The sequence below is a fragment of the Pempheris klunzingeri genome, chromosome 14 (genome assembly GCF_042242105.1).
Source record: "Pempheris klunzingeri isolate RE-2024b chromosome 14, fPemKlu1.hap1, whole genome shotgun sequence".
NCBI classification, from domain to species: domain Eukaryota; kingdom Metazoa; phylum Chordata; class Actinopteri; order Acropomatiformes; family Pempheridae; genus Pempheris; species Pempheris klunzingeri.
Window position 1 is genome coordinate 9,230,220 of NC_092025.1, and position 26,054 is coordinate 9,256,273.

Genomic DNA, 26,054 nt, shown 5'->3' on the forward strand with positions numbered 1-26,054 from the left:
AAAGACTTCCTTTTTATTCTTGGTTTCTAGGTTTGGCATTGAGGGGTACATGTGTATTGCAAATTCATAACTTTTTTTTAAAAAGTAGAAATAATGCAGTAAAAAAGTAGTGCGTCGGCACCAGATGATTGTATATTTTGCTTCTAATATTTTCACAATAAAAGCATTACATCACAGTGCAGTCACACTAGCTCCTAATAACATTTTACAGTACCTACTTGCCTCTGATAGAGCGAGATCATCATCTCTCTTTATAGATAATGCTCTTTATAATGTCCTATACTGCTACTGCAGTACATTAGTCTCCGTGCGGACAGCTGTTATCTCAGCTGTAGTTTGGATCATTATAACTGCCAAAAAGTGTTTATTATTTCAACACTAATATTTATTTCAACACGAGCAGACTAGCATGCTTTGGCATGAGTGAGCTCTTTGAGTCAACAAACGCTACTCAACACAAGTTGAGGTCCATAAAACAGAGCAGATTTCAACAGAGAATTAATATTTGAGCCATAAATGATTTCAAATCTGTTTTCATTACTGCCATTAGATACTTTGTTATCATTGGAGGGTCATAATGTCAAGGACACAAGGGTTACTGAAAGTGCTACGTGCTATGTTTTACACATGTTTGTTTGATACAGTAGCTCTGATTCAATAAGTTTAGGTGTCTTTATTTCTAAAAAAAAGTGGTTCAAAATCACACAATAATTCAAAGAACTAACTGTTTTAGTTAACTGGAATCGGCTATACTGTGATTGAGGGTCTTAAAAATGTTAAATTAGACAAATATCAAACGCTTTGCAAGTAAAACACATTTCAAACACACATTGCACTGTTGTTTCATCATCTTTTCTCTCTGAAGAGATGAAAGGTGATATGTTGAGAGAAGTTATTCCTTTATCATTAATTATCCTTCATCATTTATTGACTAACCGAGCAAACAACCCTTAGCATACATAATTTACTCCCTGAATTTGTAATCTTATCAACCATTTTTTTGTCACACTGCAGTGAAGTGCAGCTCATTAATAATGAATTTATGAATCAGATAAACTGAAGCGCAGTGGCTGTATTCTTGCGTGCTTTGAGGAATGAGGTGGTGTAACTATGCAGCTCTGACACGGAGTGACTTTGAGGTTGAGCTTTCAGGTAGAACTGATAACTCGTAATTTACCTGCCATTGTGGAAGTGAAGCTGAACTTAATGCGACTGAAAAACACATTTGCTACATTTGAAATGTTCCCTGAACAAGCCAAAATAAACATAGCTTTCCCTTTTATTTAATCCTTATCTGTCAGTCTCAATCTTTTTAACATCTCCACAGCTAATTTTTAGCACAGCAGTGGCGCCTGGCCCTTTTTGACACCGGAGCTATTTTTTTATTCATTGCATCAGGGTTTTAATGTAAGTGTGGAAACAGCTACACATCACTGGCCTCACTGCGGTGGAATCTACTTTGCTGCCATACAGGGGCATAACAGGGGCGACGATTAGCCTTGAGGTTAAAGATGTGGCCTCATGACTGGAGAGATGCCAGTTTGAATCCTCGGTGAAGATGCGAAGAGGGAGGCTGATGTGACACCTTCTCCTCCTTTGAAGGATACCACTGTGCTGCTGAGCAAGGCCAGGGGTGGAGGCCTCGCTGCTCCAATGGCTCCAGAAGAGGGCTGTCTCCTGTAACACCCAAAGGCCATTTGAAGGTCAGTCAGGAAATTGCATCTTAAGTGGAAAAATGCAATATTACACACTTGAAAACAGAGGTATGGGAGAACCTACTAATGCATTACCATAACAGGCACATAACGGGGCTTTGATGTGTACCTTCTGAGTCACCATACAAAGTTATGTCCACATTTGAACCAATCAGGAAGAAGTGAAGTATCCTGGTCAAGTGAGTGAAATGACCTGTCGGTCTGATTATCAGGCTAGAACTAATGCCACGGTTAGTAAAGTTGGTAAGGCAGCACACTGATTAAGGCATCTGAGTGATGTAATGGAAAAAGCTGTCACCTGCTACTGCACAGACTTGACTTCAGATTCAGCCAACGGTGACTCTGATTCGACCCTCAACGAAAGTGGCGAGACGGTCCACCCAAGGAGAACGACAGAATCGGTCATTTCAGCGAGTGCTCCAGAATAAGATGTTTACTTTCAAGTGACAAAGGCCTCTGGTGGCTGAAGTTATCACGATGGGAGCAAAGGATGAAGTCAGGTGACGCTGTAACAGCGGGGCAAGCGTCTTTGTAAGGTGGTCGGGGTGGATGGATGGGTCAACAAAACATCAGACTTAAAGACAGGAGCCGCTGTTTGTTTCTTGTTTCCAACCAACAATCAATGTTAGTTTTTTGGATGATTTGTTGTAACTGGTGATGGTTGATGGTTGGGAAGCCAGATGTCACAGAATTGGTGATGCCTACTGGCTGTCTCCTCTCAGCCACAAACACTGACGTACATTAGCATGCTAACTCTCTGTGCTAACAAATCAGTCTCTCCACATGGTCCATTAGTAGCTGTTTTCTGTTTGTAGCCTCCAAGATCAAGGAGGAACTTCAAATTTCAAATATAAGCCAGCATGGAGGAGAAGTTGTGGAAAGAGAAGTCTATGATTTCATGACAACTGATGTCTTATGAGTGCAAAAATTGCCTTGAAATAAAAGGCACCATGATGTTCATTTAGGGTACAAATATAAGCTTTTGCACTCTATGGGAAATAATTCTACTCCAGTTTTCTCTAAGAGCAGAAGAGACTCCCTCACTGACACAAACAGGACTACAGGATTAAAGTCCTTTTCCCTGATTTACGCAAGAGCAGATCAGTTGCATTGTTACAGACATTGCTTGTGGGTTTGAATGTCACACATCTCAAGATAGATCTGTGTTTTATTTTGACAGTACTTATCTTGCCTTACAATAGACATCTTTCTATTGATGAGAGGGGACTCCAGTTTTAATTTGCTTTTGTAGGCATCCATGGTTTGTATGAAATGTCAGGAGGAGACATCGGGCCTGAGGTTATGAGTGACATCCCCTTTTTCAAAAGTCACAATGCTTCTGCATAAATCTCAGAGTGAAGGGGGAGGACAAGTGAGAGGAGTTATGGAATGTGAGAAAAATAGATAATAGGTTTGCAGCGGTTATAATAACCAGCCGGAGAAAAAAACCTAACTGTGATTGATTGTAGACCTATAATAGTCCAAAAGGCATCTTGTCCGACTGAGTTTTTCCAATCTAGAGTCTGTTTAAATGCCAAAACTTCATCTACTTACTGACGTTAATTGACAGCAAAATCAGCGTTAGGCTGCTTTGGTTTGTATGCAGCTGGATGATGTCAGTCCAAGGTCATTAAGTGACGCCACAAAAGGCTGCAGTCAAGACACGATTGCCCCTTGGGTGGAAGGCTGGGGAAGTTAATAGGACAGCCTGACCCTGACCTGAGACCTGCTGAATTAGCTTTTGGTGCAAGACAATTATCGAGAGGTGCAGCGCAGAAATCAATTGGTATAAATGGATTTCGATGACCTGGTCAAGGAGTGGAAAGACCCTCCGGACTAGTGTTGGAGTGAGGCACAGATGGTGTTACACAAGCCTCTGTGCGGGTAAAGCAGCTATTTTTTGCTGCTCCAGTGGCAAATTATGAACGAACGAAGGCGGCGTCATTTGTGGTGGAGATCCTCTGTGCATGAGGGTGGTTTTCAAAATGGACTGTCAGTTTGGAGCTTCAGAACGGTTAAGCATGGACATCAGACACGATAGACATCACCTCCGGGCTGAGGTTATGATGAGGACTGAATATATGTGTGTGAATGACTCATAGGCATGAATATGGTCGATGAATAACCACAGAGGGAGGTGCTGTGGTCTGACTGCATGTGTCGTTAGCTCTTTGCATGGCGGCATTGAATGGTAAGAAAGTGAAGAAAGGTAGGTCACAGGAGTATCAGGTGTAAATGGTGGGTAATCTGAGTCAGGAAGCAGGTGTTTCCCCTCAGAACTGTTGGTTTGAGGCCAAATATTGAGACCTGAAAGGTGAACCCTCAATTCAAACGCCACGAGAGGAGGACAAAGCTGTGGAGGCAGCATGCGTGACAAGTTGAAATCTCAGAGTGTGCGGCTAAATATTAATTTCAATCCTCAAAGCTCACCTCGAGGAAACGCTGCTTTGGTTTAGACCATCTTTCACTCTGTGCTGCTGCAGTTTATCACCTAATCGTCCAATCGTGACAGTCTTGCACCTTATTGTCTGAGAATAGCTACTGCAGTGAAGCTGTGAAGTGCTTTTAGCAGAGGAGGAGGTGGAGGTGGCGTTCCTCAGTCAAAGTGATGCAGCCTTTTGTGTGCGTACGAATCCTGGAGTTACAGTCATGTAAAATCACATGCGGGATAATGTTCTCACTGTTGATTTAGAAAAATGTCAGAAACAGGTAAAAAACGTTATTGAAACTGAACCATTACGATTATAAGGGTGCAACGTTTCACAAAAGTAATGGGTCGATTCAATATGTTACTGCGAGTGCCTCAGAACATGACTCACATATATACTGTTTTTTATTATAATATTCATCTCCTATTAAATGATGATAACTGAGACTTAACCCTAACAGTGGAGATTTACTTGAGGTGAGGTGTCAAATGTAACAAATCTTTACTGCACTGCACTTTACTGCATTGAACTGCGCTCATGAGGGCCCTCAGCTGTCTGATTCGGGTTACTACTCTGGGCAGAATTATTTCAACGCCCATTAAAAATTCCCACAGTCTCTTTGTGATTTACTGCTCTTCTATTAAGCATAAAAACAAAATTCAATTAAACATTTAGGGGTTTTCTAAACTTCTGCTTTTAACATCTGTTCTGTATTTCATTTCCTCTGAAATTACGTAATCTGATTGTGAAGTTTAGACATGTGATGGGTTTTCTTTTCCTTTTGACCAACAAATACAACATCACAAGGGTCACAGCACATGGCACTGGCACAAACATGCGCTCACATAGCTCGTCACATTATCATCATTATAAAATCACGACATCTGAGGGCTATTATACCAAAAGATGAGTCACATCTCGTGGTGATCAAAGAAACCGAGCCCCATCGGTAACATTTTTAAAAGTAAATGAGATTTTCTTGAATTACACTTTCACCAAGGACGTCAAGTCAAGTAACTTAATCAACAGCAGAGCAGCATTGTGTTCAGCTATTCAGAGTATGTGGACGTTTCTTTCCACTCCAACCAGATGCTTAGTGGTAGAATCCTGGTTCCTGCTGTGTTTTTGGATACACTGTTACACCTTTAATGTGCAGCAGATCACACAAGATGCATGTTGTAACAACTGCACCATTTAACACAACACATCCTGACCCCACAGGTTCATTCATAAAATAACCCCCTGAGGACACATATCTAATGTGGATTTGATGGGTTTTTTTCTGTGCATACGGGCCCTTCACATGCTCCACACTCCCAGCCCAGCTTGTTAATTCTGACCTAAAGCCAAATTTTAAACGGGGTAATAAGAACAGGAACAACTAAGGAGGCCAGATTTTATCAGGGTGTAGCTGACTTGGCGCTGACGCCTCTGTCCCTGTTAAACCCTGTAGGGATTAAGTTATCGTTTCCCATTTTCAAACAGTGTGTTGTTAGAGGAGGGATATTTATCTATGGTCCGCGTGGCCAGTTTTAAGATTTTTAAAAACATTAAGTGGATTTTAGATAGCAGATAGCAGATTTGGATCACTGGCAGTCTAAACATATGTTTGGGGGGACAAAGCATCTACATGTTTAACACATTCACATGCAAGTGCCTGTAAACACTTTTTTTTAACCATTTATGTCACATACAGTGATTGTTTTCTTTTGTTTTTACAGCAGCACAAAACTTAAGATGGAAAAACTGGTAAAAAGAAAACAGTTGAATTCCTCAATCATTCATGACGTGATAACATGAATCCAGCAGGCTGACTACAGACAATGACTTTACGTTGTTTAGTTTGTGTGCTGAGCTCAGTGTGCTTCAAATTTCACACCCAGCTGACAGTCTGCAGTACGAGCCTCCAGATGGACCAACTATTTTAGCTACACTGGGACAGTTTTGGGTCACAGTTAAAATTAATGAGGGCAACATCAAAAGTGAGCGAATGGTTTATTCACTAAGTATTTTACAACTGGCCAGCAATCACACACACTCCAGCGCAGCTGACTAAATGTTTAATGAGGCCGTTTTAACATGAGCCCACGTCGCCTCTGAGTGCTGTTGGTGAATTATTACAACATTAGAGATGTTCACTTGGTGAAAGCAAATTAATTAGGCAATAAGGAACTCTCTGGCTAAAAGAGAGGAGGCGTGGAACAAGCAGCAAGCCATGTTAGTGTCTTTTTCAATTTAGTTCTCTGATTAAATGGTTCCCTCTGCTGGTGAGCGTATAACCCAGAGTGCTGCAAATCACAACAGGGATTTACGCATCTTCTGTTTGAAGAAAATTAAACTCCAACACATGATGAGATCCTTTTTTTTTTTTTTTCTTTATTGGAATGCTTTACCTCAATAATGTGACAAAGAGCCAGAACAGTGCAAATACCATAATCGCACCAAATCCCACAATCTGAACCCCCTTTTCTCAAGCTTCACGTCTTATATACAACTGGGGTCACTTCTAGACACTCACACGTCCAACTTACATAATCCAGTACCAGACATACTGTACACAACCGTCCCCATGAACATTTAAGGCACACACACACACACACATACACTATTCATATTTAACACAGCACGCCAATGTGCGGAGCTTAAGACAGCAGTATCGATGGATAATTTGATGCTCGACAAGAGACTCTCAGCCACAATTTGAACAGAACCGAGCTGCGAGAGAACAGGTACAGTTGAAGCTCACAGACGAATGGTTTTCTTAACATGACCTGTGATCGCTTTTTAGCGTTAAGCGTGACAACGTTCAGTATAGCCGTGTTCGGTAGCCCAACCCACATGGCTACTTATAATTCCTAAAAATATTCAATAGCTATACCATGTGGAGATCCCAGGGTGGCAGGGCTGGGTGAGGGTAAACTACAAATGCAACAGGGAGAGCAATAAAGAGGAGGTGAAAACAGAATAAATAGGTGCTTCTAAGAGAAAAATACTGTATATCCATGTATATAGGAGGGAGAGGGAGAGAGAGCCTGTGCAAGTCAAAGTTAAGTGTCTACACAAGAATATTTAGATATTAGTGTGTGATACAGACGTGGAAAGAAACTGCCCCAAATCAGCCTGTATTGTTATCAGGAATAACTCGTATTATAATTGGCTTTGTGAGTGAAAGGAGGAGGAGGTTTTTACTTTGTTGTAAAAATAAAATCAAGCGTTGCGCTGCAATACTGCTGGAAAACAGCACACAAGCTATCATCGAGACTGGCACATCATGGCCTGAAATGTCACGGTGCATTTATCTGGGCCCAGATGGTGAGGTGTGATTCTACCAGTTCAATGTAAATACAGTTGCTGGATGTGAGAGAGGCTTTGCACGTAAGCTGCAGAGTTGGAGGTGTTTGGAAGACCTATGTAGATTATCAGACAAGCAGATTCACAAATGAATATGTATAAATACATGATTTTGGCTGATATTCACTAATTTAATACAAAAGCAGTGGCCGACTTTGTACACCAAAGCTGATGCTTAGAACATGCATGCAGCGAACACCAACATCAGGTTTGAGTTGAGCTGCTGTGTGTGTGTGGGCTGTGGACAGCTAGTCAACTCTCCGGAAACACACTCATCTACTTTATATTGATAAGCATTTTCAAAAGACATCTAAGTAGTTACACACTGAGTTAAAAAGTGAACATTTAGTACACTAAGTGCTCCTTGTTTGGCTGAGTATATGAAACGGTACACATAAAGAACTGGACTGACAAAACTCTATCATGGTCAATTTGTGTAAATAATTTTATAAGCCATTTGCTTCACCTCATTATGCTTTAAGCAAAATCGTCTAGTTGTGTACTACTTTTAAATACTGCTGACTGGAATACGTAGTGCGCATCGGCAGTGGCCCCTCTGTAGCAGCGGTTCACAACCAAGGAAGCTACATCCCACCTTAGAGTGATTTCTATTTCTCACATTGTTTTCATTTTTTAAGATTTCTAGAAGCCTGAAGAGATGAAAGTATGCAGCGTTTCACAAGCTAAAAATGACACAGAAATATTGTGTGACAGAAATATTTGTTTTCTTTCCTGTGCATTAAACTATCTTGTGACCTCTAACATTTTTCTTGTGACACCTTGGAGGACCCTGACCCCCGGGTTGGGAACCACTGCTCTGTAGTGTACTGGTCAAACACATAACATTGTTTAATGTTGGATAACGTTCTGCCTGCTGTGAGCATGTTGTAACTTCCCATGTGTTAACAGACAGGCCGCACAGTTAACTGTTTTGCGGACGCAAAACATGGAGGAAGAAATTAAGGAGTGTGTTTTTTTTAGTTTGGTATCATATGTCTCCGTGGCACAGGTGACAGAGGGAAACACACGTTTCATCCACAGGCTAAGTTTAATCTGTGTGTGTGCCACTGCAGCCCCGCATGATCTCAGTGTATCTGTCTATGATTCAGAGTAGTTTAACCTTGGTAAATCCTTTTGCAATAGAGCTTTCTACTGCAGTCACAGTGTCTACGTCTGTAGTGAGGTCTCTCTCCCTCTTCAGCACCTCTCCACACCCAACCCTCCACTCCATAATGTGATCCCAAACCCCTTGCGGGCCCACTCACATCAGGGTGCCTCTCCCCCCTATGAGTGAGCCCTTCCTCCTCCAGATACCAGGGACATGTCTCCCCCGCCTCCCACAGCAGCGGGTGAGACATGCCTCTGGATGAATGTGCTGCTCGGCTGTGGCCCTCAAACCAGTGACGCCCGCCTCTCTTCTGGTGTCTCCTCCAGTATCTGAAGCAGCAGGTCGCTGAGGGGCTTCGCTATGGTGCGGTAACCTGTCGACGTCAGGTGGAGGAAGTCAAACATGTCCTGTGGGATGATGGTTCCGTCGGAGTGGACGAACTCGCCGCCCACATCCAGCAACTGAGCCTGGCCCAGTCGGGGCAGCCAGGAGCGCAGGAACCCGTTAACCGCCACATTCTTCTCCCTCAGTGGGTTGGGCTGTTCCCCTCGAGGCAACAAACCCTGAGGACCACAAAAACATTTTTGAGTCATTTATGAATTATATTATTATGTTGGGTATGATCTTGATATCTTGAATTTCAGATTTAACACCAGGATTATTTTCTTTTTAAAAAAATACCCCAAATCTGACTGTAAAACTGTCCTACAACAAGTCTATCAAAAGCATTTCCCTGTTTATTTTATATCATGAAATGTTCATCAAGATGGAAGATAAAACAACAATGCTAAAAGTTTACCATATTATATTTAAGTTCAAATAGAAAAAAATATTTTGCCTCAATGTGACAGCTGTAAAGAGGAAATAAAAAGCTCAAAGAAAACTAAATGCCAAAGGGCAGCACGCCTGTTTGAAACCAACCATGTGCAACATAAGATGAGACCTACAGCCGGCTACTCACCAGTACAACGATCTTCGCCTTCGGGAGACGGGAGGTGAGCAGTTCCGCAATAGCAAGAATTCCTCCCGCGACTTGCTCTGCTGTGTGTTCGTAATTGTTGGTTCCTACCCACAACACCACCACCTGGACAAGACCACAGACAGACACTTTGCTCACTTTCACTGAACACACTTCAATCTCCAGAACTGTGGTCACAACATAACATGCAGTGATACGGAAACAACATCCCGTTAGTTGTTCTGAGAGAATAACTTCTCATGGATTGATAATCTGGATGGAGTTGAAGTTGACCCCATGTTTATTGTTTGGGTGATACAACAGAATGTTGCAGCTACAGTGTTTACAAACCGTAATCAGTTATTATAGTTTTACATTTTTCACTTTTTTGACATTTTTGTTTTCAAATCAATTGAGCATTAGTTGGTCTCCAGGGTGGGTTAACTCATCCCACTTTTGTTTTTACTGTTTAATAATGCTGAGTTTTAGTTTAGTTTTTATTCGTTTCATTATTACTTTTAGTTCTTATTATAATATGGGGGGCATTTGTCAGCAGCACAATTTCAAAAGGCCAGAATCGCTATTAAAATACAATCACAACACTTAGTGAAGGCAGCTGACTCACGGTCATATAGACATCCAAACCTCAATAAACACACACACACACAAAGTCTAAAGTCTGCTTTTTTATCCTTATTTTTACCTTGTTATCTTTATCTCTTTTTAAATGTTTTTTTCCACACCTAGCTTTAGTTTTTAAGTTAAAACAAGCTTAATAACGCAGCTGCTGGGATCACACACACTGTTGTGGGCCAACTCTCCTCTGAAAACCACGAAAAGCATGATGTTAAATGCATACGCAGGAGTTTGTTCTGCACCTGAGATGTAAAAGTGTGTACGTGAGAGGTAAATAAGATGACTTTGCCCTGAACTGGATCTTTGCAGGCTCGTCTCACCTTCGGACGGATGTTCTCCAGCTCTCCATTCTGCAGCCTCCACAGCACATTACAGGTGGTGTCTCCTCCAATGCCAAAGTTGAGCGCATGAAGAGGAGAAAATAACTCCCTCCACACCTGTGGACAAGAAACCATAAATCTGCACATCACATACGTGCTTCTGACTTTAGTGACTAACTTCAAATTTCTTACTGTTGCTGACAGCAAAGCATGCGGATTGGTAACAAGAGGCATCAGAAAGTTTTGAAAATATTGAGCTTAGGAAAAAGTAAAATTAAGAAACTACTGCCAGTGTGAGCAGTCAAATATTCAGGTGTAGAAAGGTGAATATTTTGTCTCACCTCAAACTGCTGCATTAGTTGCACCATAGAATCTCCCACAAAAAGCACGTCAGGTTCAGCGTCCTTACACTCCTGCACAAATCTTGTGTGCTGTGAAAGACACAGCCGCGTCACAACAGAGCTCATAATGGGTTCCACAATTGTGAGAGACAGATTAACAAAGAAAAAAAAATCACATTGCATTCACAGAAAACAATTCAATGTGTCTATATTAGGCCTGAGTCAGTCTGAGTTAACGCCGCTGTCTTGTCAGTTTTTTTTTTCTCATTAGCTTTCCAAGCCAGACAAAATCCTGCACGTTCATCACGTGACACGTCTGATAGAGAGACTAGAGTAGAGCAGAGTGTCTCAGTCCTATTAGCTCTGGAGGATTAACCTTGCATTGACGTACCAAGAGGTGCCACTAAACAAGCTTGATAAAGTAGAACTCTTGGGACTGTTTACAGCTTGTTTTGACTGATTATTTAATGATCATAATAATGTTGTCTATTATTGAGAATATCAACTACAAATCATCTCGTGATATTGTGCAGATTTAGCTTGCATCCCTAATGTCTTCCACAGGATCACAATCATCGTCAATTAGAAAGAATCAAATATCCAGTATACTATGTGTTATTGCTGCCTAGTAAATACTAACACGTGTACAGATAAAGCATTCTGAGCATAGAGTCGTGTCATGTGTCGAGTTACATGTCAAAACTTGAGCATATAAACACGTAGTAAACTTAACCTATGCTAAGACTTCAAGATTATTATGGATGATATTTGAGTGGGAAGAATCGGAGCCACAGCACAATGTCATCCTCGGTGTATTTTATGAGCACAGAGAGATCAATATAGTGACACGCAAAGCATGCAAAGATAAGAATATAACACCTGAACCACTGAAATTTTCCATCTGAGGCGCGTGTGTGTAATTATACAGAGAGAGAGACTTTAAAATGGGCATTCCTTGCTGTCAAATTTTAGTTTACATTAACTTAAACCTGATATGTACAGTAATTCACGAAGTGGAAAAGCATGGATGAGGCCAAGAATAAGATGAACCCTTTGAGAAAAATTGCTCCAGGGGGGAAAAATGCATTCAGCCTTCATACATCAGATGTGGGAACAAAGCTAGTGTTTCTTATATGGCACATGGAGAAAAGAGTGAGTGCATCCTGCACCCTAATAATAAATACCACCAACCTGTGTCATCCACCGAGCATCTCCCTGTGTATCCTCTACTGGCTGAGCCACTGCAGCTGGGTTCACTTCATCTCCGCTCATCCTGCAGGAGACATCACCGCTTAATCACACACAACTAAAACAACAACGTTACATAACTCACACAAACCTAAAACCGAGATAAGGATTCATGTTGATTTATGTATATGGAGGGAAGCTAGCAGCAAGCATTGCTGTGCTGCAGTAGCTTAGTGACGGCCTGGCCTAACACGGATGTCGGCTACTTTCGCTTTCAGCGCGGCAGCTTATGGATCACAGATCAGACCGCATTAAACCCACCAGGTTATGGTTTATCTGACGTTAGCTTGTTAGCTAGCTAGCTACCCAGCTAATGACTGGATACTAGGATGGCTCTGATACTAAACGTCCGACACGCCCGTCGTTAAGATGAACATTTCCAGAAATTACTTTGCTCTTGAATTACAACAGAAACTACCTGGCACTGTGTCGGCCGTCGCTTCTCGGCTCCCTCGGCTTCAAAATAACTATTCTCCCCCCAACTTCGCCTCACCGCTGTCGGGTAGTGGAAGCGGGCGAAGCTCGCTAGCTAATGTTAGCGTTAGCCGCCTCCTGCTAGACGAGACAACAAAAGGTGTGTCAAGAAGGCAAACCACAGAGAGTCTCCCTACCAGGAGAGCGGCCAGCGGACACCACCAGCCGTAACACCGTAAGGAGGCACTGCAGTGGTGTGCGAGGGACTATTTTACACTGAAAAATGACCGTCGGGTAGTTTTTCCTCTCTGGGAACATATATCCCCTCCTATATATGCCTCATAAACCTAAACACTGCTACCTTTTGTTAATCATGGAGGTTTCACAGTGCTCTTTCCTGAAATTGTTAAACACAGAGTAAGAAACACCCCATACAAGCTGATCCCGCATTGAATTATGGGTCGTTGATTTGAAAAACTCCAGTTTCACAAACAATAAAATTCGTCTTCGTTATATACGATTATTTCAGACACGTGCTATGTGAATGAGGATACCTCTGACTAGGAAGGTTTTTTAAAAAAAATGTTTTTATATTAGACAACGTCCAGCGCTGCCGACATGTTGTTAGATGATCTCTCACTTCCACTGGAGGCTCATCTCTGATCTGACCCCGCCTCGCTGTGTCAGCTGACCGCAAAGCATCACGGTCACGTTAGACCAAACGCTGCATTCCAGTTCTGCAGGAAATATCAACATCCTACATCCTACATCCTAGCTGCTGGCACTAGTGGGAAATAATGTATGCTTCAAAATGAAATAAATGACTCATTTAAATCACCTACTTTACAGTTTTATGGTCAATTTCTCAACCACTTTACTGCTTGAGCTGCATCAGATTTCCTCTGTTGTTCATGGTAAGCTGTTGTGACTATTAAAAGCTCCACTGCTGCAGGCAGTCTTATTCTAATGGCACAAACCAAGTGGAATAAGCCCATAATAACACCTGTTTAATAACTGTTATTGGTTTATTTATATTGCCCAATATCATAGAATTTTAATTCAGTAATGTTGTGTTTTGTTTTTAATACCAGGGTAGCTTTTTCGGGGGTTTACCTCTGCCATACAGAGTCTTTGCTTAATTTAAAAATGTGATACTGCAGGTGTCTCTCAATCTTTTTGTATCACAGGCAGGTTTATGGTTTACAGCATACACAGTACTGAGACACAATCAGACTCTTGAACACTGAAAATCTGTGTAATCCATCTGACTCTAAAACTGATGTATGTTGTGTCTCATCAACTGGTGTGTCTTGTTTTCTTGTGAGATTTGTGTGGCTAATAAGATGTATTCAAAATGCCAATTCAATCCATTTGTTTAAATTGATTCAAATTTTATGAACCATTGCATATTTCATTTTTTTTACATCTTTGTATATTATGGTTTCATATAGTTTCTATAATATGTATTTCGTGGGCTTTAGATATCTACTGTTATTGTGAAATTTTAAAAAATGTAAACAAACACCTGAAGATAAGTCTCATATCATCTGACCGTCATTTGTGCTGTGCGAGTCCATGGCATTTGTTGATCCGAGCATATTCATAAACAGATGATAAGGAAACAGTCCGAGCAGTTTTCCCACGAGTGCAGACCACAGGTCCTGAAAGTAGAGAGCAACAATAAGTTAAAGAGGGCCCTTATAGACTTTTTGCTTTTCTGGGAGGATTATCTGTGCCAGGTGAGTGTCAACAACCTCCATCTTCCCTGAATCCAACAGTATAGACATATTATATGGATATTATGTAGATGTAGAGCTCAGTGCATGACAAGAAGCAGGAGATATACTCTATAAAAAAGGTTTACTACTTTCATGTGGACTTGTTTATAACTTGTACAGTGTGTCTTTTATTTTGAAAATTTACCAAAAAATAGTTTTATTCACAAATCAGCCCATTTTAATGTGAAGTAATTTTACGTTTGTTTTATTTTTTTTATATTTATTTTCACCATTTTACTTATTGTTACAATTCTATTCTATTCTATTTGCTCCCAGTTGATCATGATTAATGTTGCTGACCCAAGGAGTCAGAGTGTGGCATTAGATGTTTCATAATGATAATTTAAAGATGTCTTTATAGTGTTTCAGTGATATTTAACATTGTTTAGTAGGACAAACTTCAAGGCCCAAGTACTATTATAAGGCCTATCAGAACTAGAACGAGACATTGGTATAATAACATGTTACAGGTGACTACAGTACTAACATTACTGTCATCACCAGCGGTGCAAAGTAACTAAGTACATCTACTACAAGTACTCTACTTAAGTGAGGTGTTGAGGTACCTGCACTTTATTTGAGTTATTCAATTTTCTTTCTTTATACCTCTACTGTACTTCTGCTCAGAGGGAAATGTACTTTTTTACTGTGCTACACTGGTTTTAAAGCTTTAGTTAGTTTGCAGACTCAGATTATTAAAATTTTCTACAATCAACTAATAAATTATGATGTATCATTATAGGCTAAGAAATTTTTTTTAAGATAAACTCAGATGCTGCCCAGCATTATATAAAGTAACTCAAATCAGCCCCAGCTGCAGCACTAAAGTGATGCATCACTAATAAAGTGTACATTATTATGGGACATTTATTTGATATTTTCTTTTTTTTTTTTTTTTTTTTTACTTGCAATGTGGTTTTGCTACTTTTAGTTAACTAACAGTTTTGATCACTTTTTTCACCAGTAAAAAAACAACAACAAATATTTACTCACATTTTCTTGTCTGTCTTTGTCGACCTTTGGCTTGAATGAAGTCTGGCCACAAGATGGTACCAGTCAGCACCCAGTGGACTCTATAATAATTCAAAATAAGACTTTACTCTGGTGCAATCAGCCGCAGACCCAGTGCGCATGTCAGCCACAGCACGACAGCAGCGGCTCAGGTGTTTCCTGGCAGGTTCAGTCTGTCTGGTAACAAGTTCAGCAACAAGTGAGAGAGCAAACGCCGCCCATCAGGTGTTTCAGCCCCTTTCTCACCACCGAGGCGCAGATTCACAATAACTCCTCTTTGCTTTTCTCCGTCGGTCTGCGGCCACATTTGCGCTCCTGCGTCCCTCCAACAAACGTCCATGACGGGACTCTGTCAGAGGATTTAAGCCGCCGGGCAGAATAATAAATGTTTTATCCCATGTATCGGATGTGGCCCGTGCTTCTCCTGGGAGGAATCCTGGTTTCGGGTGAGTTTTCAACAACTTCCTGGAGAGATTAGGACGCTTCGTCTTCACGTCCTTCCCTGATCCTGAAAATAAGTGTCGAAATCTGTGAGGAGCTTGTTTAGTTTCAGGTGACCCACCTTTAACTAGTCTTACTAGAGGGTGGTATAACCTGCTGGCCAATGGCGGAGGAGGTATTCAAGACCAGTACTTCAGTAAAAGTACTGCACCCACACTAGGAATACTAATCAAAGTAGAATCAGGAAAAACTACTCACTAGTACTCACTACTACTCTGCCACCCGTGACTGTTTAATCATTCTGTATATCATTGTTTCCCATGTGTTAATTTACAATGTAATGTATGTAGCTATTTGAGCTCATTTAAAACTATTTAGTATTGAACTATAACTATTAATGATTATTGTCAGAAATCTGCTGATTATTTTCTTGATAACTTGATTGATTGTTTGGTCTGAAAATTCAGAAAATAGTGATAGTGTGCCATCACAGTCACCCCAAGCCCAAAATGATCCCCTCACAATATTAGTTTGTCAGTCAGACCTCATAATTATTAGACATACATTTCAATTATTAAGTAATTAATAACAGCACATCTTCACATTTGTGAAGCAGGAAATGAAATGTTTTTCCATGACAAATGACTGAACAATTATCAAAATATTTGGCTTAATTAACTTTGTGTCATAGGACTGACTAGTTGTTTCATCTGCGCTTGTACATTTTCATATGTTTTGGCTGCAGAAATCCTAAATTATAAAGTAAGCACTAACTAAAGCTGTCAAATAAATGTAGGGAAGTGAAAAGTGCAATATTTCCCCAAAATGCCTTCTGAAAGCAGAAAACAAAGAAACGATACAAAGAAAAACCACCACAGAGCACCGCAAGTTTGTACTGAAATACAGTACTTGAGTAAATATACTTGTTACATTCCACCACTGAAAATAGTCTGATACAGTTTATTGTGCAACTATTCGTACAGAGTTTATACGTGAGTGTCACAGGTGCTGACTGTGTAGTAGTTTTTGAGCCCATGGATTACCAGGTTATGTGTGTGTGTGTGTGTGTGCATATGCATATGTCTACACATGTATTAGGGATACGCAGGATTCAGTGCTATGTGCCTGTGTCTTGTGTTATTGTTATATTTAGGCTGCGAGCGATCACATTCAGTATGTTGGCTTTGAAGAAGCCCGCAGCCATGTTTCTGCTGTGCTGAGATCAGATTTTGTTTTGCTCAAACTGCCTGCCAGGAGGAGCTGTTCAGACAAGCTGGGACATACCTGGTGTGCTGAGCTGGGCTGTGGTTTGGATGCCTGATTTTATGGTTGAATGGTGGAAAATGACTGCTCTCCCTCTCCCTTTAGACTTTTAACTTAAGCTTGAAGCCGTAGAGCATCTACTATGAGAGCGTGACATCGAATTGTAGAATTACATTTAAGTCTGATAAGCAGTCTCATGACGTCACAAGAGAGATCACATTCAGGCTTGGCAAGAAAAGTAAACGATCATAATGTTTCCACTGAGTTAAATATTATAGAAGAACTGAAACTAAACTAGTGCTTTTCTTGTAAACACAGGCTGCTTTTTATTTGTGTCAGCAATATTCACCAGCAAAGGCTTCGGAAAGGTCGGGAAGTTCTTATTGATTCAGTTTTGATTGGAGAGTGAAAAAAATAATTGATCCTGGTTACCCACCTCACTCGTTTATCTGCTCCTTTTTTTTATCAAGTTGTTGGCGGTTAAACAGGCTTTTTTTTTTTTTATGGTGTTAAATCTTATTTATTTCTCAATCTGTGTCAGTAAACGGTGAACTGAACTAAGAGGAACATCCACCACAGTGTCCATCATACAGGAAACCACTCTAACATGATGATATATGTAATAATCACTAAAAATATATAGTTTAGAATGAATCACTGGCACCCAAATCTAACAAGTGTGACCCAAAATCTAATGGCATCCTAAAATCTTTTAAAATCTTTTCATCATTTAAAAAAAAAATAACCACACCTGTGATTTAACTGCATGGTTTGCAAACTGACATTGCATTTGCTGGAAGCGCCGTTCTTTGTTGAAATGAATGTCACACAAATGTAGCATCTGGTCTTGCTACTCATTCAAACGTCTTTTGCCTTCTTTCTTACTTCAGAATCAATAATAATTTGCGCTGGTGCGTCCTGGTGTAAAGTTCCTGTGTGCAGCATGCGGGCATTGATAAGAACAGCCGATAACGTTGGAACTAATCAGGTTCTCAGGAATTAGACATAGACGGCCATTCTTACTGGAAGTACAATGAAGCGGATTTCCGCACCGATACACCTGTGCATGTGGACAAATGAATCATCTGATAAAATGATCACGTGACAAAGAAATGAAACGTAGAAGTAGTAGTCATTTCGTCTCATTTCAGATTTATTGGAATTTATTTTGTTATATTTAGTCCTCTATTTATTGTCCAGTGTCAGTGTTTAGACCTTGATGTGTTAGTTTCTGATATGTCAAGTTTTCACTAACATTTACAGACTTGTGGAAAGTAATTAAGTATATTTACCAAAGTATTATAATGAGGAATTATCTATACTTCATTTGAGTTTTTCATTTGAAAACTACTTTATACTCCAGTACAATTCTGATGTAAATAATGCACTTGTTTCTTCACTACATCCATCCATCCATCCATCCATCTTCTGACAAGTCAGGTCAGTGTCTGTGTGGACTAAAGAAACTCAAAGAAACCCAGCATAAAGGAGGCTTTGGCATAGAGGATTCAACACCAGCTGACCTTCACTGGAGATGCAGACTTTGTACTGATACAACGTTTGGAGTCGTGTTTGCGGCTACCTCACGAATCTGTCAGTTAGCTAAACTAATCCGGGTTAGCTAAACTAATCTGATAAAATGCTCCTCCTCTCTCATCGGATGACTTCCAGAAGCTCCTGCAGAAGATTGCTGTGCTTGAAACTAAAGTTCACCGGTTAGAAGTGAATGCAGATGTAGATGGACTATATGGGTATGACACAACCCTACCATTAGCTCGCAGCAACGACTCGCAGCATGCTAATGCAGGCCTAATGAGTGCTAGCAAAACTAGCCGGAACCTGGAGGACTCATCGCTTGCCCATAAATCAAGATCTATAAGTCCTCCCTGGAATTCTCTTGGTGCTAGGCCAAAGGATAAATCACACTGCCGGGAAACGGGAGGGAGAATAACAGGCAGAACACAGCAGCCAGAGATCTGTGATACGACAGGCTGGCCAGTGCTCCCATCCAGACACAGCGCCTCATCAACCCCAGTGCCTAGCAAGAAGCAGCCGTGGACAACTGTGAGAGGAAAGATCAGGGAAAGATCAGGCAAGAACAGGGAAAGCTTAAGCCTGGGCCTCAGACTCTGATTGTGGGTGATACTGCAGTTAAAGATTTGAATTGTGTGCTCACCAATAACACTAAAGTCATCTGCTTTCCAAAAGACATGGTGTCTGACATAACAAAAAAATGTGAACATATTGTGGCCTCACATCCAACTGTTACAAACTTTGTGCTTCATTTTGGGTCAAATGATGTGGCAAAAAGGCAGTCCGAGGTGTTAAGAGCTGAGGTCACTGCTCTGTTGGAAACTATGAGCTCTGTGGAAGCCGAACTGTACATCTCCGGACCTTTCCCAGGGCTCAAAGGAGGAGATGAGAGATTCGGCAGGCTGTGGGCTCTGAACAGTTTCTTTTCATCTGAATCTAAACGCTACCCTGTGCAGTTTATTGACAATTTCAACATATTCTAGGGACGCTGACACCTTTTTAAGGCAGATGGAGTATGCCTTAACAAATCAGGAGTAAAATTGTTGGCCTCTAGCCTATTTTACTACATAAATCACCCTCCCTCTGACGAGGATGAGGACAAGAGCAAAGAGACAACAGCGCCGGAAAAAGACACAACACACCATCAAAACAACCTTGAGGAGGGAATACCACTGCCCTCACCGGAGGAAAATTCTACTCATGGCAAAGGATCTCCACCCCCCTCAAAGCCTCCAGCTTCTTTACCCCCCCAAACTTCACCAGGGTCAGACTCATCCCTTATAACCCCCCAAACTTCACCAGGGTCAGAGTCATCCCTTATAGCCCTCCCTCCTTCCTCCCCACTTTTGGAATTTACTGACCACATGAAGGAGCTGGTCTCTGCTGGTGTCAAACTTACACCTCGTCCCACTCCTATCTTCTTTCCCAAAATCCCTCCAACCTGCCCACCCCGACTTGTTCTAAGTCATTTATCACCGCCACAGCCCCCTCCACAATTGCGCCATCACTGTCTCTCTTCTCAGCCTGATAAGGCTAAGAAAGCTGACAATGTTGCTTGTGCTCAAACCACACAAGACTCAAATTGATATGTGAAGGGTCCAGGCTGTAAAATCAAAAGGTCATTACTTCTTCCAGGACAAGTCGGGGCCCTTCATGCAAATAGCTGTTTTGATAGGTAATAGAAAAACTACTAAACTAAACTGTAACTAAAATTACATGTGGGGTTCCCCAAGGTTCCATCCTAGGACCTCTTCTGTTTTAATATCTACATGCTTCCCCGAGCCCAGATTATGGAGGGAAACAAAATAAGTTACCATAACTATGCAGATGACACACAAATTTACATAACTATATCACCAGGAGACTATGGTCCCATACAAACATTGTGTACTTGCATTGATCAAATCAATGACTGGATGTGGCAGAATTTTCTTAAGTTAAACAAAGATAAAACTGAGGTCATTGTTTTTGGTGCCGTAGCAGAACGACAAAAAGTTAGCACTCAACTCCAAGCAGTAATGCTGAAAACCACAGACCAAGCCAGAAATCTAGGTGTAGTCATGGACTCTGAACAACCACATTAAGACCATAACAAAGTCAGCTTACTATCATCACCATCCAGCACCCCTCCCAGGGACTCCAAGAAGGCCGGGTACTCTGTACTGCTGTTCGGCCCACAGGCCGAAACCACAGTAAGAGACCTGTCCCCGACCCGAAGGCGCAGGGACGCGACCCTCTCGTTCACCGGGGTAAACTCCAACACATGGCGGCTGAGTTGTGGGGCTATAAGCAAGCCCACACCAGCCCGCCGCCATACACCTTGGGCAACACCAGAGAAATGGAGAGTCCAGCCCCTCTCGAGGAGCTGGGATCCAGAGCCCAAGCTGTGAGTGGAGGTGAGCCCGACTATACCTAGCCGGTACCTCTCAACTTCCCGCACAAGCTCCGGCTCCTTCCCCCCCAGCGAGGTGACATTCCATGTCCCTACAGCTAGAGGCTGTTTCCGAGGCCCGGGTCGTCGGGGCACTCCGCCTCGACCGCCGCCCGTTCCACATAGCACCCGACCCCTACGGCTCCCTCTGCGGGTGGTGAGCCCACAGGAGGTCGGACCCACGTCGTCCTTTCGGGCTGGGCCCGGTCAGGCCCCGTGGGCAAAGGCCCGGCCACCAGGCGCTCGCATGCGAGCCCCAACCCCGGGCCTGGCTCCAGGGTGGGGCCCCGGCTGCACCATACCGGGCGACGTCACAGTCCTTGTTTTTTCAGTCTTCATAGGGGTTTTTGAACTGCTCTTGGTCTGGCCCGTCACCTAGGACCTGTTTGCCGTGGGAGACCCTACCAGGGGCATAAAGCCCCAGGCAACATAGCTCCCAAGGATCATTCGAGCACTCAAACTCCCCCACCACAGTAAGGTGGCAGCTCAAGGGGGAGTCTTCACTACATTTATTTGATAATTTAAGTTACTTTACTGATATGGATTAATAATACAAAGTATTATCAACAAATAAACTATGATATTATTATTATTAATAATAATAAGACTTTATTGATATACTGTGGGACATTCACAAGCTAACCAGCAGTATATCAAGTAATCAGAATGAGCCCGACCTCGACCAGCTGCAGCATTAAAGCGATTTTTTCAGTAAAGTTTTTTTTTTTTTTGCTGAAATTCTGCAAAATAAGTTCTTTTACATTTGGTATATTTTGATGCTAATTTGTACTTTTGAATTCAGGACTTTTACTTGTAACATTTGTAGGATTTCTACATTCTTGTACTGCTACTTTCCTTATCCATTGTAACTCCTGTTAACTTTAATTTTTCCTCTACAGTCAAACATTTTGTTTTATCCCTCTCTGTGCAGGATCACAGAACATTCCTGGCTTCTTCTTCTCTGTGGTTTATTAGCAGGAATGCTTTAATCCGCAGGTCAACTCATCACTGAGGCCGATCCAGATTTAGCTCTTTACCAGACCCTGTGAAGGATTTAAGGCACCTGTAAAGGTGGTATCCATCTCACCCTCTTTACTTATGCAAACATGCAATCATTAACCCAAAGTAGGTGTAGCAGCTATTAGATTATATGAAATATGAAATATTTGCTCTGTTGTTTGCTGAAGCAATCTCAAGCAGCGGCTGGAGGATCGATTGTGAGCAGTTTTTGTCACAAGAAACTGACACAGTCACAGTTAAAGTAGCTACAAAAGCTGAACACCAGCGATCTGAGGCAGGTGTCACGCTCAAGGACGTCTCTGTGTTAAACAAGCAGTGGTAACTGGTGCGAGCAGCTGTGCTCTTGTTGGGAATAAGAAACATTGTGGCCTGGGCAGTTTGAAATTAAACGTGTGTTCTGAGAATGAGTCAGGCAGTGATGTCGGTGGTGAGTATTGTTTCTCACTTGGTTGTCTTCATTGCAGGGGTGCGACATGTCAGCGGGATAGATATTTACACTCCGAATGAGTTGGAGGCGGTCAATGGGACTAATGTGAAACTGAAGTGCACCTTCACTTCCACTCACCCAGTGTCTCTTCAGTCCGTTATCGTGACCTGGAACTTCCGTGGCATTAATTCAGGATCGGACGAGTCGGTGTGTAGAAACTTTTTATGAAAATACCTTGAACTTTACTATATTTGTGTTTTTGCTATATTTTGAAATCCAGTCATGATTTTTATAGGGCCTTAAAAGTGTTGGTTGTTAAGATGAATAATATTTGGTTCATTTTTTTCACCTCCATCCCTCTAACAATATCCACTCAATATATTTGTTTTTAGCCTCTTTTAACAGCTCTCAGTGTGCAATCTTTCACTGGCAAAATTCAAATAGAGGGAGCAACCCACAGGAAAAATAACAGTATTATTAATTGGATGCATTGTTGGATTATGTGTGTGTGTCAGGTGTTTTACTACCACGAGGTCGCATACCCTCCCCTCTCTGGGCGTTTTAAAGGTCATGCGGTGTGGTCGGGAGATATCGTCAGACGGGATGCCTCCATCACCCTGCATGAGGTGCCTCCGACCTTTAATGGCACCTACATCTGCCAGGTGCGCAACCGTCCAGATGTGCACGGCAGCAACGGAGAGATCGTCCTCAGAGTCGTCGACAAAGGTTAGACTGGCAGCGCTGCATGCTGGGAAGACTCAGTGGCTCAGTGGTCACATTTCATCAGCATCAAAATGTGCTTGTGATTTTGGATTCTGTTGCTTCTATAGTTTCCCTCTCTGAGATTGGCATCCTGGCGGCGGCAGCTGGAGGCGCCTGTGGTGTGATCCTGATCCTCCTCTGTATCGTCATGGCGGTGAAGTTCTACAGGAGAAAGGGCATGGATAACGACATTGATCTGCACCCACGGGAGCAAGAGTGGAAGGACCCGACCGTGTGGTGAGGGCCAGAGAGCAGGAGCTCCTCTTCTTCTTGGGACTGGTGTGGAGTGTCATTGGCTGTTTGGGTCCACTCTGCTGGAAAAGACAAATGAGAGCTGAGGGTGGGACGACAGCTTCTTCTCCCATGTTTGCTCCTCCACTGTGAACCTCTCAGAGTTTTAGTTAACTGACTTCAGTATTAGAGATAGAATGTACCACCCTTCCCATTTGTTGTAATGCTAAATCTTTACACACTTTTATATGTTTTTACCAGAGGCTGCCAGTGATTGGTGTTACTAACTTCAATTTATTCAGAGTTTTTAAACCTTAGAGTAGGAGATGTAAATATGGAGGGATTTTCTAGCTAAATGCTGTTCTTGAACCTTGATCCTTAACCTCAGTTCACAGCAGCAGCGCTCACTGCACCAATTAGGCTGTTTTGCATTGTTCTTTTATCATATAATCATGAAATGACCACTTAAAGATGTTTTTACACATTTTTTAAATCATGAGTTATTATCATGTGAACTGAATCACCACCTGAAACATATAATTGATAAAATGGGCAAAAGAGCACTTTCATTCATGATACTGCTGCGGTGAATTGAGTCACATCTCCTCTATTGTCTGCTACCGTGGGCTTGATTTTTAAAGCTATGAAAGATAAAACTTTCCCTTTTTTTCTTTAATTTGTGAGTACAGGTTGAACCCAGAGAGCCATGAATTGGTTTTGGTTGGGAAATGTTCAGGAACTGATGTTTTGGTCATCTTTTTCCACGGAAGGAAGCAGTACTTCAAACTTCTGTGGTATTCTGGCTGGGTTTGTTTCGAGCTGAGGATTCTGGGTACTGTGTTCTTCAAAGTCTCTATTGCTGTTTTTTTCGCAGTGGGTGTTTGTTAAGGTAACCAGTGTGGGCCTTTTACTCACTACGCCTTCCATGTGGCCAGATGTCTCATTGTTTACGTGTGTGTGTGTGTGTGTGTTTATGCATGCATGTTGCGTGTGTGTGATTTAATTTGTCTTGGCGCCGTTGGGTCAGTTCACCTGAAGAGGCAGTTCACCTGACAGTTGTGACGAAGGAGAAAGAAGTCGATAGTTCAGATGATGAAGAGTCTGAGCCCAGCAGCGGAGATGATGAGGAAGAGGAAGGCAATGAAGATGCTGACGACGATGATGATGACGACGACGATGACCTAGGTGATGATGATGATGATTAAATGAACACACTAGATTGATTAGAATTGTCTTTCCCATTATAACCTCAGGTTTTCTGCTAATCATTAACATGGTTTAAATGTTTAGATAATCATGTAATTCATTGTACTTTTTCGGTGCATTATGGTCTCTGAACAACATCAATACATTACAGTGAATGTGAAAGCTTTTAAAAAAGCATCAAAATCGATGCAGCAGAACCAGAGATATAGTTTATTTTTTATTTTTTATGACATACATTCTTCCTAGTCAAAATGTGGTGCCTACGTTACCCACAATGGATGAAGAGAGTCTGGTGTGTTATTCTAGTCGCAGCCAATGCAGCATTGTGTCATTAGCCTCATGCAGAGATGAGGAGCGTGCTACGTACGTCTAGTAAGCTCATTTCTTTCTAACTCCACACCCCAAGAATTTTTCGAACAGTCCCAACCAAAACTGGCTCAAGTGACATGACTTCAAGTAATTTATCAGACTTTGTGCAGCTCCCTTTTATACAGCATTTTTCATATATAAGTACTCCATACGTACTCCTTAATGTGTAAATCTGTGGATCAGTTTCTGTGTGTCATGTATGTATATTGATGGATGTGAGTCTGGTTTGTTGTACATGATCGTTGTAACTTTGTACTAATTTGATTGGATTTCCGTAAAGCTGCTGCTTTAAATCTAATGCCTCAGATCAATGTCGTGAAAATTCATTCATTTTCATGTTGAACAAATGGACCGTGGATTTTTAAAGAGAGGAGCCAGTCTAATTTGGTTCATTGTTAAATGTCCAGCTGTGATGCTGCCAGATTAAATGTTTCTCCTGTTTAGTTTCTAAAAGCATCAGGCGAGAGTTGACAAAACAGAATTTTAGGTAAGAAGCAGCTTTTAAGTGTGTCACGGTGCGTCTGAGAGTTTTAAATGCCGCTGGAAATGAAACAGGAGAATGGGTGCTGTCATTAGTCCATCATGAGATTTACGAGTGATAATCAAAGATAGGTGTTTACAGCAATGGCAATTGAACAAGTGATTTTGTATTTTGATTGTGTATATAATGTAAAATAAGCAGAACTCTACTCTTTTTTTTTAAGTCTTAACTTCTGAAATGATGTCATGCGAATCTCTTTTTAGCAACTCTGGAATAAAGAACTGTTTTTGAAATGATTAAGTGGCATGAAGTGTATTTTGAAAGACTTTTCTGTGTGGTACTAGATCAGCTCTTGAGGCGAACAGCTTGGGTGGATGAGTGTGAAATACCAACCAGCCACTCCTCTATGTGTCATACATTACAATGAGTTACAATCACACTTCTTTCCACTCAAAACAGCAGAGCAGAGCTCACAGTTTATTACATTTTTCTGCTATAGCATTTAAAAAGTTATTTCCCCTGACATTAGATCAACTTTTCTGTCTTGACACAGGTTGAAAACATGTTTAAAGATTAGCTAA

General features: G+C 41.6%; 2 protein-coding genes across 3 annotated transcripts; one reads left to right on the plus strand and one right to left on the minus strand.

Annotated features, from left to right (window-relative positions):
- Positions 1 to 6,318: 6,318 nt before the first annotated feature.
- On the minus strand, positions 6,319 to 15,373 carry pafah1b2 (platelet-activating factor acetylhydrolase 1b, catalytic subunit 2). Of its 2 annotated transcripts, none has more exons than XM_070843188.1 (6): positions 15,292 to 15,373; positions 12,050 to 12,131; positions 10,859 to 10,948; positions 10,518 to 10,634; positions 9,565 to 9,687; positions 6,319 to 9,166 (listed from the first exon to the last, which is right to left on the minus strand). In XM_070843188.1, coding segments are annotated over exons 1-6 (693 nt in total). In that variant the 5' UTR covers positions 15,294 to 15,373; the 3' UTR covers positions 6,319 to 8,887. The 2 variants fall into 2 exon arrangements, with proteins under 2 accessions (XP_070699289.1, XP_070699290.1); XM_070843189.1 differs by lacking the exon at positions 15,292 to 15,373 and adding an exon at positions 12,525 to 12,673.
- A 68-nt stretch (positions 15,374 to 15,441) lies between these two features.
- Positions 15,442 to 25,769, plus strand: mpzl2b (myelin protein zero-like 2b). Its single transcript, XM_070843190.1, has 5 exons — positions 15,442 to 15,755; positions 22,462 to 22,631; positions 22,940 to 23,150; positions 23,255 to 23,423; positions 24,445 to 25,769. The coding sequence occupies exons 1-5, from the start codon at positions 15,695 to 15,697 to the stop codon at positions 24,620 to 24,622; spliced, it is 789 nt and encodes a 262-aa protein (XP_070699291.1). The 5' UTR covers positions 15,442 to 15,694; the 3' UTR covers positions 24,623 to 25,769.
- Positions 25,770 to 26,054: the final 285 nt, after the last annotated feature.